The following is a 15,794-nucleotide window of genomic DNA, read 5'->3' as shown; positions in this document are numbered from 1 at the left end:
TGGTAACGATAACCATTCTCTAGTTATGACCTCTGCTGAAAGCAGAGTTCCTGATGCAATTATATGTTTTTCTTTGAGTTTCTTTTCTATTTTATTATGCATTTGATGTCTATATTGTCTCAAACTCCTATGCAAGCGGAGTGATACTTAAAAAAAAAAGAGTACTTTCATCTTGTGTTAAAGTTATTGTGGAACATTCTACCTACAGTAATTATAATGAATTAGGAAATGTCATGTTAATTTGAATACATTTTGCTTTATTCTACAGAGTTACTTTGCAGACAAAGGGAACTACAGCACAGGAGATTCCAAAGGTCTTAGGTGACCGTCAGTGAATTTCACTCCTCATCTAGCCCCTTCTGTGATGAAGAATGATAAAAGAGCAGACAAGGAGAGATGGATTAGTGACAGAGAACTCAACAAAGACGTATTTCATGTTCTGAATTGTTGACAAAAATATCAATCGCATTATATTTAGTGCTTTCTCTACTGCCAGGCTTCCTTTGCTCTGCTATTTTGGCTTAAACGACGTGTAAAAAATGCTTATGAATGTTAAAATCATGGACTGTTAAGTTCATGTTGTTGCAGATGGAAGTGCAGTGTTAAAACTAACTTTTGACATTTGGAAAACAGATTCAAAGCCTGAATTCAGTTGACATTATTTAGTCTTTTTGTGACATTTATCTTGTCAAAAATATGGGTAAGTATACCATAAGTTAGCGTGCTTCAGTTGCTGCATGAGTCAATAACACAGTATTATTCATCTGCAAACAAGACAAACAGATTGGCATCTGAATTTATTACTCTACGCACACACACACTTGATATATATACATAGAGAGATATATATCTATCTATAGATATAGATATATACATGGATGAAAATGGATATATGATGGCTGAACATTGTTAGATCACTGTAATTAATTAGCCAGCATAACATCTCAGAGAAAGCAGTCGGTGGTTGGACTCTGACCTGTACTCCCCTCGCTCCCATCTCATCTCAAAACCTCAAAATAACAACATTTTTAACAGTTGAATTTTGAAGATTTACTGCGTTGGCAATAAAATGCCTTAAATATAACCAGTATGTGTACTAATACACTAATACAACTCATCAATTCCAAATAAAGTTGATCTGTACAAAGACTGGTCTGATTTATTTCAAATGATGAGCTGAGGTCTTATCACAGATTAATTATATGTCTAAGACAACTTGAAATAGATGGTACTGATATGACGAAGAATGTGATGTGAAAAATAAAACTCTTCAGGAAGAATATTAGGAGTAGAGTAGTATCGGGTGTCATGTTGAACTCTAGAGGAGCCTCTCACCTTTGACCCCACATCTCGGCTTTTGGCACGCAGCTTGTTGACCTGAGACTCAGCAATGTCAGCTCTCTCATCAGCCTCGTCCAGCTCATGCTGCAGCTTACGGAACTTGCCAAGATGAACATTAGCCTGTTCCTCCTGGTTGAAGCAATTTATTTATTTTTTTAATTCAGCAAGAACGCAAACCACAGTTTTATATCAACATGCAATTAAATGGACCACCAAGAGTTTTCTAGCATTTTTACAAGAGTCAACACAGCTCTATCCAAACTGCACGGCTTTGAAACTGAAGCAACACAATGGAATTAAATGGAATGTATAAACTGGTCGAGGTGGTCGAGGCGGATGGCCACCTTTCCTGAGTCATGGCCACCCTTCCTGAGTCTGGTTCTGCCAGAGATTTCTTCCTGTTAAAAGGGAGTTGTTTCTCTCCACAGTCTCCTCAGGCATGCTCAGGACGGGAGATTGGACCAAAAACAAAGTTTCAGTGCAATCTGTTGGTTTCCTTAGCTAGAAAATTGTTTTTGAATTGGCTCTATATGAACGAATTGGATTATTTTATGAATAATTATGATTACAATTAGCTGAATTCCAATTGGCTTGAATTGGACTTTATTATCTAAGTGCCTTGAGATGACATTTGTTGTATTTGGCGCTATATAAATAAAAATGAATTGAATTGAAAATTGAAAAATAAACAAATGCTTTGAACTGTGAATCTTAGTACCTTAACAAATACTTTGATATCGCCATTGAGTGAAAAGGACATGAAATATTAAAGCAGAATTACCAACATGTAGACTCTGAGTTCTACCACATACGAGACAAAACTTTTCCAGCCCACACTTACAGCTTCTTCAGCAGCTCTCTTGTAAGCTTTGACTTTCAGCTGCAGTTTGTCAACCAGATCCTGCAGACGGGCAACGTTTTTGCGGTCCTCCTCAGTCTGTAAATCATGAAACAGGGAAGAGACAAGATTGTTTTGGAGCACGCGCTTTAACTGAATTCCTATTACTGCCCAAAAATATACGGAAAACTACTTTTGGCGTTGTGGGAACATAAAACGTTTAAAATGTTTTTGTGGTAAGTGCATACAAGAGAACATTTTTGAGAAATCTGACGTATTGTTTACAGATTACCTGATATGTGAGCTCCTTAATGCGTCTCTCATATTTCCGGATTCCCTTCACTGCTTCGCTGCTCTTCTTCTGCTCCGACTCCACTTCGTTCTCAAGCTCCCTCACCTAAAACATAAGAAGATCATTTTCTGTAAAGTCACAGTTTGTGCATTACTGCATTAATCAGTGAACTCATGCATTCATTAAAATAACTATAAACAATGTTAACAGTATCATGATGAAAAAAAAGAGTAGGCGACACAAAATTGGAAATGGCTGTGTCTGTTCAGTGTACAACCGGGCAGCTGGTAATAGCAAATTTATGAGGGCAGGACTGATTGTCTGTCACATAGTTTTGGATGTTATCAGAAAATCGATTTTGCGGTTACACTCACCCTGGCCTCCAGCTTCTGCACCTGCTTCTTGCCTCCCTTCATGGCGATCTGCTCAGCTTCATCCAGACGGTGCTGCAGGTCTTTGATGGTTTGCTCCATGTTCTTCTTCATGCGCTCCAGGTGAGCGCTGGTGTCCTGCTCTTTCTTCAGCTCCTCTGCCATCATGGCAGCATCAGTAATGGCCTTCTTGGCCTTCTCTTCAGCATTTCTGCATTCCTGCAATGCGTCCTCCACTTCAGTTTGAAGCTGGGATGTATCGGCCTCCAGCTTCTTCTTCTGGTTTATCAGCCCAGTGTTCTACATTTTTTTTTAGATGTGATATTTTAGAATATGAGGAAAGATGTGTTATTTAGAAATATTTTTTTTTTTTTTTTTTTAATGGTCTCACCTGAGAGTGCAGTAGCTGCACCCTCTCACTAACATCCAGCAGCTCTTGCTCAGCCAGTTTGCGACTTCTCTCAGTTTGCTCCAGAGCAGCCCTCAGTTCCTCCAGTTCAGCCTGAAGCAGGGTGTTGCGTCTCTCAACAATAGCGATGTTCTCTTTAAGATCATCGTTAGCCCGAACAGCCTCATCCAGTTGAATTTGACAATCCTTAATGGAACAACATCAATCACATAAATGTTTATTGTAGAAAAATGATCGTCTTCAGAAAGTGAGTCTTTCCTGTTCTGGTTTACCTTCAGATGTGCGTGAACAGATTTCAGCTGTTTCTGGGCCTCAGCCGCCTGCCTGTTGGCTTGGCTTAGCTGGATCTCCATCTCATTGAGGTCTCCCTCCATCTTCTTTTTCAAACGGAGGGCCTCATTCCTGCTGCGACACTCAGCTTCTAGAGAGCTCTGCAGGGTATCAATTGTCCTCTGCATGTTCCTCTTGCACTGCTCCATCTCTTCATCTTTCTCAGCCAGTTTGCGTTCAATGTCGGCTTTAACTTGATTGAATTCCAGCTGAGCTCTTAAAATCTTACCCTCTTCATGTTCCAGGGAGGCCTATTGTACAAGAGGATGCAGATTTATAAATCACAGCAGACTTTTCTCTGTTAAAGTGTCTTTTTTTGTCAACAGGGATCTGTACCTCAGCCTCCTCTAGAGCAGACTGGATCTCATTCTTCTCTTGTTCCAGTTGTTTTCGTAACTTCTCCAGTTCATGGATATTCTTTCCACCCTCACCAAGTTGCTCAGTGAGGTCAGAAATCTCCTCTGTGCAATGTCAGGCAGAGTGATTGAATGGATTTACAATTCAGTTACCAAAATAAAACTCAAAACCTGACAATAAATTTTACCTTGTAAGTTCTTATTCTCCCTCTTCATGGTCTCCAAATGGTCCAGAGATTCTTCATAAGAGTTTTTGAGTTTGAAAAGCTCAGTGCTCAGAGACCTGGCTTCCTTCTGGGAGCTCTCCAGCTCACACTGAGACTCCTCATACTTCTGCTTCCACTCAGACAGAACCTGCAATGGAAAGAGAGGCCAGAATTAATAGTTAATTTTTGTATTTTAGTTATTTCTTTAAAACAGGGACAATGCACGAAAGCATTAATCTTGAGAGAAGAGATGCCTTGTGCCAGGTTTGTAGCAACATTTGCTAATTTCCACTTGTAGTCCCTGGGCACGTAAGGAAAGAACAAATTAAGATTGTAAAATATGACAGATAAAAGTAATATGCATACAATATTTTAAAAATAGAAAAAATACACTTGCAAAAAAAGAAAGGAAAACAGGAAACAAATGAGTCGCTTAAATGAGGAAAATCCTCCCAAAATTATAATCCATTTAATAAGAACATGTAAATACACTTACTATAATTGGAATTGCTCCATGATTGATCAAAAACCCTTGTTTTTACTCTATGATCACATCAGATTTGAAGATGCTGCATCAGTATATCAATACAAGTGATCACAAATACTTCATAGTACTTTACCTTGTCAAAGTTCCTTTGCTTCTTGTCCAGAGCAGCAGCAGCAGCATTTGATCTCTCCACATCCACCATGAGGTCTTCAATCTCATTCTGCAGCCTGTGTTTGGTCTTCTCCAGGGAGGAACATTTAGCATTCACTGCTTCAACAGCCTCCTCAGCATCCTGCAGACGCTGAGCCAGCTTTTTCCTTGAGAAATCATCATTCACACCATTTAATTTTCCTGCAAATAGTTCACTATACCATGATGAAATGTACCATTATGACTATGACACTATGACTGGCTGCTCAGTCATCCAACAGACAAACTTTTTGTTCGTCTTACATTTTAGAAGGAACATAACACAAACAAAAAGCTGATCTGCTAGACGAAGTGAATTGTCATTTTAGGAATTACTTGATACTTCATCAGTTTGAGGCTCAGACTTGCTTACTTTGCTTCTTCCAGCTCCTCAGTCCTCTGGATGGCATCAGTTTCATACTTGGTTCTCCACTGAGCCACCTCAGAGTTGGCCTTGGACATGCTGCGCTGTAGCTCAGCCTTGGCCTCCTGCTCCTCCTCATACTGCTCCCTGAGCAGGTCACAGTCGTGGCGGGAAGACTGCACAGCATGGGCTAATGCATTCTTGGCCTGTTTTGACAAAAGAATATGAATGAGGGATATTGTAGAACTAACTGTCTCATGCTGAGAGTTGGCTGTTAAATGTCATTTCACCTTGCACTCCTCCTCCAACTGTCTCTTTAGGTCTTCAATCTGCTGAGTGGAGGACAATTTTCCTCTGGTCAGTTGTGACACGAGTGAATCCTTCTCCTCCAGCTGCCTTGAGAGCTCACCTAGTTTTTTTATAAATACACACTGTTATTATCTGGAGCAAAGAAACCTTGCATTGCCACAAAGGTCATGTTTTCCTGCAAATGGTGATTCACTTTTTATGAAAGCTTGGAAAAAAATGCACACATGTTGAAACTACAACATACGGCCTAAATATCTATTAGTAATAAGGTAATAAGAAATTATACCATTTTCTGTCTGAAGTTTTGCTTTTTGCATGTTAAAGTCATTGATGCAGCGATGGGCCTCTTCAAACTTGATCCTGTATTCATTCATTTGATCTTCCAGAGTTCTACTTGTTTTCTCTAGATTGGTCTGAAAAGACAAACATTCCACTCACAAATGTTATGTCCACATAATAATATCCTAAATGCTGACAGAGGCAGACAAAGGTTTACAAACGTCTGATCATTCAAAATGAATGCAAACGTGCTGGCAAAACATAAAAAAAGCTATGAAACTAACCTTTGTCTTCACAATATGTTCCATATTGGAGACCACATCATCAAGTTCTAATTTGAGCTCACTCTTCTCCTTCTCCAGCTTCTGCTTGACTCTCTGCAGGTTGTCAATCTGCTCTCCCAGGTCAGCAACACTGTCAGCTTGTTTCTTCCTGAGGGTGGCAGCGGTGGCCTCATGCAGCAGAGTGGACTCTTCAAGGTCTCTGCGGAGTTTCTGGAACTCGGCCTCCCTCTTCTTGTTCATCTCAATCTGGGCAGCTGTGGCTCCACCAGCCTCCTCCAGCCGCTCACTGATCTCTTCCAGCTCTCTGGACAAGTCTGCTCTCTGCTTCTCCACCTTGGCTCGAGCAGCTCGCTCTGCTTCAAGCTCTTCCTCCAGCTCCTCAATGCGGGCCTGCCCAGGCAGAATTGTTATTATTGCTATCGTTGCTTAAGTGTTTTTATCAAGTTTTTAGATTTAATGTGAATAATTTGTTACCTGAAGCTCTTTCAGTTTCTTTTGAAGCTGAAGGGCTATGGCCTGCTCATCCTCAATTTTGTTATTGAGCTGACTGAGTTCAAAGTCTTTCCTGTGGTAAGACAGTGAGGGTTAGAACACCTGTATAAGTCTCCTACAGGTATTGTTTTTGCAGAGCTTTTCTGAACTGCATTGAATATGCTACTGAATTACTTTTTCATATGCTCCTCAAGTTGTTGTTTGTCATTTTCAAGGTCCATTAGACTCTCCTGGGTTAATTTTAAATCTCCCTCCAGCTTCCTCTTTGCTCTCTCAAGATCCATCCTTATCTTCTTCTCTTGTTCCAGAGAACCTTCAAGCTGAACATTGTTTCAGAAAATCAAACTATTTTCTCCATCATGCAAAGAGAAGTGAATTATTTTCCTAAACATTGTTTAACATAGATATTTGATGTGTTTAGATTCTTACATCATCCACTTGCTGCTCCAGCTTGACCTTGGCCTTGGTCAGAGTGTTGACTTTGTCTTCCTCACTCTGCAGGTCATCCAGCGTTTGTTGATGAGCTTCTTGTAAAGCTTTCTTTTCCTTGGTCAACTTGGCAATAATGTCATCCAAAGCAGCCATCTCCTCTGTCAGGTTCTTTACCTGTTGCAAAAAAGTAATAATTATTGAACATTTTGGATGTAAATGTAAAAAATATACCTCTTGTTTGTACTTTTTCTAAGGGTATAGAAATATCAGAGCATTTGGTCAACCTTGTTCTCTGTGGCGTGCTTTTCTTTCTCCACTTTAGCCAGAGTCAACTCAAGGTCATCAATGTCCTTCTTTAACTCAGAGCACTCATCCTCCAGTTTCCTTTTCTTAGCAGTCAGTTCAGCAGTCATCTCCTCCTCATCCTCCAATCTCTCAGAAAGCTCTTTGGCTTTTGCCTCCATCTGAATTTTGTTTTTAATCAGCCCTTCGCATCTTTCCTCTGCATCAGCAAGATTATCTTGCTCCTAAATGGTTGACAACTTTGTTAACATTTGAGTTACAATTTTCATGATTAGCATATTCATTATATTCAATATGAAATACTGGTAAAAGAATACTGTTGTGAGACTTACAGCCTGGACTTGGAGCTGCAGGTCGTTCTTCTCTTGGACAAGAGAGACCATTTTCTCCTCTAGTTCCTTTCTACGAGCCTCTGATTTTGCATAAGCTTCTTTCAGTTTGATAAACTCTTCCTTCATGTTGGCCATCTCCTTCTCTGCCTCAGCAGATTTCAGCAGAGGTTTGATCTTGAAGAACAGCTTCATCCAGGGCCAATTCTTGACCCCCATGAAGGCACGTATGTTCCACTGGATCACAAGCAATGCATCCCTGTAAATAATCAAACGTAGGTATTACTGCCAAACTCAATGCAACAAAATGTTTTTTTGTGGTTCAAATTATTTGGAAAGCCTTCATTTTTACCTCCTTTCAACAATCTTCTGGAATTCCACTCTTGCAAGCAGACCTCTTGATCTAGCCTGGATTCCAGTGATGATAAGGGACAAACGGTCATCCCTCATCTCCTCCAGCTGACCAAGAAGACCAGCCTTGAAGAACACCTTAATGGAGAATGTATTGGCATGCTCATAACCACCAGTTCTTACCAGTTCTGTAACCTTGAAGCTCCCACAAAGGAAATACTGAATTCTCAAGGATTTTGAACATGAAAGCATAAACATGTATTGCACTCAGAACTTTTGTTGTTCAGGAAATGCAAGATTCAAATGTTAAATTAAAAGGGTTTAGTGAGGTTTTACTGTTGTGTCTCTGCACTAACTAGAAAATTAAACAGATATATCTCTTACTTTTACTTTTGTTAATTACCTTAGTGTGACCAAACTTATACTGGCTATGATCAATATCCAGAGACCCAAGAAGTTTCTCAGCTCCTTTCCTGCTGTCAATGAACTGTCCATCTGGGATGGCAGCAGGATTAAGGATGCGATATCTACAAAATCACAAAGGTAAACGTTTTAACTTTCAACTCATTGTGACATTATGGGCTAACTTTTTTGGATTGTTTCTGGGCAAACAGCTAATACCTCTGCTTGAAATCTCCATATAGGATCCTGTTGGGGAAGCCCTTTCTGCAGATCCTGATGCCCTCCAGCACACCGTTACAGCGCAGCTGGTGCATCACCAGAGGGTTCTCCATGGCCCCGGGAGTCTTGGTCTCATTGGGGATGATGCAGCGCACAAAGTGAGGGTGAGTAGACCTCAAGTTGGTCATCAGCTTATTCAGGTTCTCCTGTGCAGGACATTAAATCTTGTGAGTTCATTTTCAGTTTGTGTAAATATTTTGACACCTCTGAGTTATTCATGTGAAATAATTGTGTAGTATATGAAACAGTGTTTCATTTAAATTGTTATTACTAACCCTGTGCAAAGCAGATACAGTTTGGAAAGATGAGCCCTTCTTCTTGCCTCCTTTGCCCTTTCCACTGTCAGCTAATAAGCCAGCATATAACTCATTAGATTGTATTGATAGACAAAGACATATATTAATCTATTTTAAATTGATTCTTTAGTACTACCACAGAGGGCTTGAGTTGTTTATTTTCACCTGATTCAGCTCCAGCATAGTTTGCAAAGAGGATAGCCAACAGCTTAAGGTTTGACTTCTGGAACAGTCCAACAACGGTCTCATTCAGAGGATCCTTGTTCTTCACCAGCCAGTTGTTGATATTATAATCAACAGTTCCAGCGTAGTGAACCAGGGCAAAATGGGCCTCTGGTTTTCCTTTGACGATTCTGGGCTTCTGGAAGTTGTTGGATTTCCCAAGGTGGTTGTCATAAAGCTTAGCTTTAAAGGTGGTATCAGAGGCTTTGGGAAACATGCACTCCTCTTCAAGGATGGACATGATGCCCATGGGCTGAGGGAGGCAAATATACATGATTTAAAAGAAGACTTTACTTGTATTTATCTTATGTAAACATGTTGTGGTTCAGTGTCTCACCTTTTCAATCAGGTCAATACAGGCCTGCAGGTCCATACCAAAGTCAATGAAAGTCCATTCAATGCCCTCCTTCTTGTACTCTTCCTGCTCCAGTACGAACATGTGATGGTTGAAAAACTGCTGCAGCTTTTCATTGGTGAAGTTGATGCACAGCTGCTCAAAGGTGTTGAACTGGAATGTGACAACAGGATTGTTATTTTGATACTCACTCACATCCATCTTATCTGCATTCATTTTTTATTCAATATTTCCCAGTGAATGAAAATAGTGTGAACATAAACAGTTGATGCTTACATCAAAAATCTCAAATCCAGCAATATCCAGCACACCAATGAAGTACTGCCGTGGCTGCTTGGTGTCCAGGGAATGATTAATCCTCACCACCATCCACAGAAACATTTTCTCATACACTGACTTAGACAGTGCACCAATGGCAGAGTACACCTAAAAAAGAAGTTCAAACTTTGAGAATGATGGTAAATAGCTCTTTTGCATATGCATCCAGTGTTACTTTGATCTATTCTAAAATAAGGTTATGTGTCCCTTCATCTAACAGGAAACATCAAACAATTATGTTTTATTCTACCTGTTCAACACTCTGTCCCTTGGTGACCCACTCGTTTCCTACTTTAACTCTTGGGTGACAGAGAGCTTTGATGAGGTCAGCAGAGTTCAGGCCCATCAGATAAGCTACTTTATCAGCAACTGAAGAGAATGCATGTAAAGAAAAGAAAAAACATTTGCACTTGTTCAAGTGCCAGAAACTTAAATATTCTTTTTGTCAAGTTTCTAGAGAGAGCTTCTCTTACCTTCTGTGCCATCTGCCTCTGCCTGCTCTTCTCGTTGCTTCTGCTTAAACCTCATGTTACCGTAGTGCATGATGGCACCAGTCAGCTTGTAAATGCCATTCTTTTCCTCTTGAGTGAAGCCCAACACATCAAAAGCTTCCTGAATGAGAAGATTGTATTTAATTTCCAGTGTCACTTAGTGTCTCCATGGTAGAATACCAGGACCCCACATTAAACTACGTTTAACATCTCACATCAATTATTTAATCCTGTTTATTCAAACAGTTATATGTCACATCTCATGACTCTGATGCTAGGTTATAACTGACATCAATAGTTTTATCTCATATCAACAATTTGTTTTTTAAATATCATGTTGGAGTTTTGAAATAACATTTAGTGAGTGAAATGTAAACCTCGTAATGTTTAAATGTAGAATATCTATTAAATGCATTGATCGCACACTGAGACTTTTACTTTAGTATTACTACTAATTCTCTTTTTTTGCCTTCCTACTCACATCAGTGGCCATCAGTTCTTCAGAGTCATTAATTGAGGCTACAGTCGTCTCTCCTTGGGAGATGAAGGAGTAGTCATAGGGGTTGTTGGTAACGAGCATCATCTCTGAAAGGCAGAATAGAAGTGTTGGGTTTTGTATGACAGTATTGCAACAGCATCACAACTACTTGTTGTTGTTGATCCAAAGATCAAACGTTTTAATTTACCAAGCAGCTCCGGTTTCTGCTGAGACAGAATCTGATAGAAGATGTGGTAATCTCTCTCAGCTTTAAGCTGAAAGACGACACGGGACTTTTCCAGCAGATCTGCAAAGACATTAGCAATCTGTAAGTGTTGGCAGATTATTGTAAATATAAGAACAAACGAGATGAAAGCATAGAGAGGAGACTGCTTACATGTCTCGATATCGGCCGAAGCCAGCTTTCCACTGGCTGCAAAATGAATGCGGATGAATTTGCCCTAAGATGTACGGCAGACAAAAAAAGAAAAAGAAAAAGGAAACATAGGTCCAACTGAACAGACAGAGAGAGTTCTTTCATTACACACAGAAACTCACAAATCTGGAAGAGTTGTCATTCCTGATGGTCTTTGCATTCCCAAAGGCCTCTAAAGCTGGGTTACATTGGATGATTTGATCCTCCAGAGTCCCCTAAGAAAGTACAGTTACATTTTTGCTCAAATATGTAGAACAAAATTTATGTTGAAATTTATGAAAATAGCAGATAAAGGTTAGATTTCAAGTAAATTTAGCATTTCAACCTTTTTCTCAGAGCCTGTGTCCTTCTTCCCACCTCCAGCTGCAATGCTGGCAAAGTACTGGATGACTCTCTTTGTGTTGACAGTTTTCCCTGCACCAGATTCTCCACTGAAGACACAAAGTGAACTGGTTTTATAAACGGACAAACTGGCAGCCCACATAGCTTCACTTTGTACCGATACGCTTTTACATCCATTATTTTTCAGCAATAACTATCACTGTCATAGTATATCATACATTAGATTATTTTTTGCACTCTCAAATCTTTTTTTTCCAAAATCTCAACTGTTCGCAGAGAAAAAAAACTCTCAGAAAAAAACATAGAGCTGGGATTCCCTAATGCATATCAGAGAATACTGGAAAGTTGCGAGATGACACTTTCTGAAGTTCTCACAGCATATCATTTTCAAATGCAGCATAATGAAGTCAGACTCATAACTTACGTGATGAGGATAGACTGATTTTCTCTGTCTGAGAAAGAGAAGAAAATATCACATAAGGATGACTTGGGATTTATAAATTTAGCTTCACTGAACGTGCTGGATTAATTTAAGGAAAATTACCAGTTAACATGTACTGGTAGGCATTGTCAGAGATGGAGAAGATGTGAGGAGGAGCTTCACTCCTCTTCTTTCCTCTGTAGGCAACAACCACCTCCTGGTTGTAGACTGGCAGCCACTTGTAGGGGTTGATAGTCACACAGAACAGCCCAGAGTAGGTCTATGAAAATAAGAAATGGAAAATGGAACTGTTAAAGAAAAATATGTGAAAATAGTATTTGTGGTATGGATGGGAGTAAAATTTTTAAGCTCTCCGCTCACATAGATCATCCATGCTGCGTAACGCTCTTTGAGGTTAAACAGCACAGCGGGCTCATGGAGGAAGGTGAACATTGCCATGTCTTCAATTTTATCAAACTTTGGCGGGTTCTGGGGGTGTATGTCGCAATCCTTCACAGTAACAGTCTGAGAATAGAAAATAGCTTCTGTTAATAGACTGTTTTCTTTCTAAAAAAAAAAAACGTCTTATATACTGTACAAAGAAATCAGCTGCATCTCAAACAGCCGTGCGCTCCAGCTCACTGACCTTCCCTTTTGCGGTCTCAGCAGTGACTTTATCCCCCTCACGGCTGGTGATGGAAGCCTTCACATACTCCTCATCATTGTCGGGAACAAAGCACTCCTTCTTCATGTCAAAAATACGAGTCTGGGCCTCCAGACGCTCCTTGTCTGACTTCCTCAGGTACGGGGCTGCTGCCCCAAATTCTGCCATGGCAGCGTCCCCCATTTTTCACCTTGTCTGCAAAAATGAAATATTTCTATCCTAATTGCAGTTCAGCCATATTATACGATAAGCATATGCAGGTTAGTCCTTAGGTTAGTTATAATATAATTTTTTTTTTCTTTTCCCTAACACCCTTTCCCTTTCATTTTTTAGATGCTCTTACCTTGACACTCCCTTCTTAGAAGAGTAAGATGTAATGGCCCTGAGGAAAGAAAGAATGAAAGTGAGAACACAGTGAAAACTTTGGTATCAGAGTTAAGGCTTGACTTTGAAACCCTTTGTCTGCATAACCTACCTTGAGATTGAATGATGACCTGTTGGGGGGCTTTGTGAGTTCTCTTTATAAATGAAGCCCCTCTGCCAAATATGGAGGAAAGCTTTGAGGCCAGGAATGTTATTGTGTCTGTGTTGTGTTGGGGGGGCTCATAGAGGGCGGGGGTGGCAGAGAGCAATATAGAAATCAGCAGGACCAAGTCTTATCAGTGATGCGCCCTCCTGACGAGGCCATATTAGGAGCTCCATGCCAGGCAGTGATTAATCATAGGTATCCTCAAGCAGCTAGGGGACCACAATTCAATCTTTAAATAGACACAGGGAGGAATTCCTCTCTCATCACCCCGTCACTCCAATCTGTTTAAAAAAAAAAAAAATGTGCTGAAAATAAGCATTCTTTAGACTGACGTATGAAAAATGTATTTACATTTCATTTGATTTGGAAGAGTTGTTGCAAAGGAATGAATCTGTTTAAATTGTTTTAATTCCTTATTGGTTCCATCTTCATATCAAATGCAATGATTAGACCAGATTTACAAAAAAAATAAAGATGAAAACACAGCGATGAGATAAACATTAAAACAAAAGTTGCGTAATTGCTAAATAGATTAAAAAATGCCACACAATCTAATTAAATATAGTATTACATTTAAAAGAAGTTGAATATTGAATAACTAAGAAAAAATTACTAAGAAGTCATTCTAGATATATCTTTGAACAACAGCAGAAAAAAACTGTTTACATGTTTTGCTAATAGGACAAAGCATTCTATCAATTTAAACTACTTGCATTGTTTGGGGTGATATTTTAGATAAGTATGTCATGTATGGTCTCAATTACTCTCAGGGCTTAAGTGGAGTCGCAGTGAGGCATCAGTGGCATATTGTCTCTAGTTATTACAGAATGGACTTTGTGGTAAAAAAAAATGCCCATCACATACTAAGGGAGTCGGTCTAAATAAAGCCTTTGAGATTAGCCAGACGACAATAGCAAGGCAACAAAGACAGAAGTATGCCACAGGTGACATGCCTGAGATTCATTGAAAAGGCAGTAAAGATGACAGACAATTGAGGACTGGAGCTGCATGACAAGCTTCAATGCGATGCAAAGGTCAGTGTAGAAGCCTTCTCCCATTATCAGGTTGCTGCTTGGAAAGTCGGCCCTCAGTTGAAATGGGATTCTGTCTCTGTAGACAAACATAACTGTGTGGTATTTCTGCTGAGAACCCGGCACTTATCGAGGAGAAGAGTCACAGATCCTTTCAGGGTCCTGCATTAGCCTGTATGCAGAGTCAACTGTACCGGATCATGGCCATACACCAGGTCTGGTCTCACATACTGTGAATGACCTCAAAGTGACATCTATATCCACTGACTACTTCTCTTTTATTTCCATTCCTATTTGAATCCTTTGTGTGAGCTGAGCTACCTTTCTTTTTATTGCAGAATTTACCTATAGTCATAATACTGATATGTGTGTGGTCAACGGATGATGGTGTGTTTAAAATCAGTTGGAGATACACCCATCAGCCTTCACTTTAAGGTGCTGCTCTGCAAGCCTGCTGATTTATGCTCTAGGACGGGCTGTTTTTATAAATCTTGATGACATGTCTTATAAATATCACAAGTAATAGCTAATAACATACAAAATAGGTTGTTATTATGTGTAGCAACTACATTGTAAGGACAGCTACCATAACCAGTCATTGCAGCCTCTTCAGAGGTGAAGAGATAAAAAGGAGGGTCAACAGCCGCTGACAAGTGGCAAGATTATTTCCATTCTGATAACTTCGCCAGCCCTGTTACTGACAGCTGGCGTCAGGGTGCCAAATGGTCGAGAGAGATTCCATGATTCCATGAGCCTGCTAAAGAGCAAGTGAAGATAACTTCGACCTCACAGGTCAGACATCTACTAATTAAAGAGAACGTGATTTGAATGCTTTGTTTATGTCTCAACAAATGCACACTGTCACCACATATATTTAGTCGAATATAAGTTGTGGGACAGTACCGAGACGCAACATTTAACTTCACGTCTCCTGGTTTCAGTCCCACAGTAAACTCCTACAATAAGCACGTATATTAACCACCAAGGCTGTCAGCTGTGTAAACTACAGTTGTTAGCTCTAAAGGAAATTTGCCAAAAGGCCTTCTTTTCATTGACCTGGTACGTCATTCTTGTGCTTTTTGTTGCCAGTTGAGTTAGTTAACTGTGTGTTTTTCTTTATTTAGGCTGTGTGCTAGTTTTTTTATGTTCTTGAACACCTAGAAACTTCACACGCTTTTTTTCTTCATATCTATTGTAGATATTTTCATGTAACTCACTTAACCATGTGAAATGTTGTGCAACCTACAGTAATCTTTCATTTCATGGTGCACCACAGAAAATGTGCATCTAGCTGCAGACACAGTCCTGAAACCACCAGCGTTAGTCTTAAACAGATTTTAAAAGATAATCATGTTAGATATTTCTGCTCATTGTGTTTTGCAAAACAACAGCTGATATTACTTCTGCCAGTGATAAAAACTAAAGAAAACAAGGAATATCCCCAGGAGGATAAGTGTGTGTGTGTGTGTGTGAGTGAAAGTTAAATGTCGGTGTCAAAGATCCTCATTACTTTATCCTGAGACAAGTTCTAAGTATTACAATCCTAAATGTTGTCTAATTGAAATGCT

At 39.7% G+C, this 15,794-nt stretch overlaps 1 protein-coding gene across 1 annotated transcript; it reads right to left on the bottom strand.

The window, feature by feature from the left end:
- Positions 1 to 401: 401 nt before the first annotated feature.
- On the bottom strand, positions 402 to 13,207 carry LOC142399207 (myosin-6-like). The gene is made up of 39 exons (XM_075483726.1): positions 13,142 to 13,207; positions 13,010 to 13,048; positions 12,649 to 12,861; positions 12,384 to 12,527; positions 12,126 to 12,282; positions 12,006 to 12,033; positions 11,565 to 11,670; positions 11,362 to 11,454; positions 11,201 to 11,264; positions 11,012 to 11,110; positions 10,807 to 10,910; positions 10,308 to 10,446; positions 10,085 to 10,203; positions 9,793 to 9,942; positions 9,499 to 9,669; positions 9,105 to 9,414; positions 8,919 to 8,989; positions 8,584 to 8,789; positions 8,366 to 8,489; positions 7,964 to 8,100; positions 7,615 to 7,870; positions 7,264 to 7,506; positions 6,977 to 7,153; positions 6,722 to 6,867; positions 6,530 to 6,620; positions 6,056 to 6,445; positions 5,779 to 5,905; positions 5,474 to 5,592; positions 5,193 to 5,389; positions 4,764 to 4,947; positions 4,126 to 4,291; positions 3,918 to 4,042; positions 3,524 to 3,832; positions 3,234 to 3,437; positions 2,846 to 3,142; positions 2,472 to 2,576; positions 2,183 to 2,278; positions 1,336 to 1,470; positions 402 to 764 (listed from the first exon to the last, which is right to left on the bottom strand). Exons 3-39 carry the CDS (start codon positions 12,847 to 12,849, stop codon positions 717 to 719), a joined length of 5,838 nt encoding a protein of 1,945 aa, XP_075339841.1. The 5' UTR covers positions 12,850 to 12,861; positions 13,010 to 13,048; positions 13,142 to 13,207; the 3' UTR covers positions 402 to 716.
- Positions 13,208 to 15,794: the final 2,587 nt, after the last annotated feature.

Source organism: Odontesthes bonariensis, chromosome 14 (genome assembly GCF_027942865.1).
Source record: "Odontesthes bonariensis isolate fOdoBon6 chromosome 14, fOdoBon6.hap1, whole genome shotgun sequence".
Taxonomy (NCBI): domain Eukaryota; kingdom Metazoa; phylum Chordata; class Actinopteri; order Atheriniformes; family Atherinopsidae; genus Odontesthes; species Odontesthes bonariensis.
This window is presented reverse-complemented; position numbering and strand designations above follow the sequence as displayed.

What these genes read in the sequence shown, in the direction of transcription:
- LOC142399207 (XM_075483726.1), bottom strand. Translation starts at nt 12,849, where the DNA reads ATGGGGGACGCTGCCATGGCAGAATTTGGGGCAGCAGCCCCGTACCTG. An exon ending in ATGACAACTCTTCCAGATTT is followed by an intron (nt 11,265 to 11,361) that starts GTGAGTTTCTGT and finishes CGTACATCTTAG; the next exon opens with GGCAAATTCATCCGCATTCA. An exon ending in AAAACTTCAGACAGAAAATG is followed by an intron (nt 5,593 to 5,778) that starts GTATAATTTCTT and finishes TAAAAAAACTAG; the next exon opens with GTGAGCTCTCAAGGCAGCTG.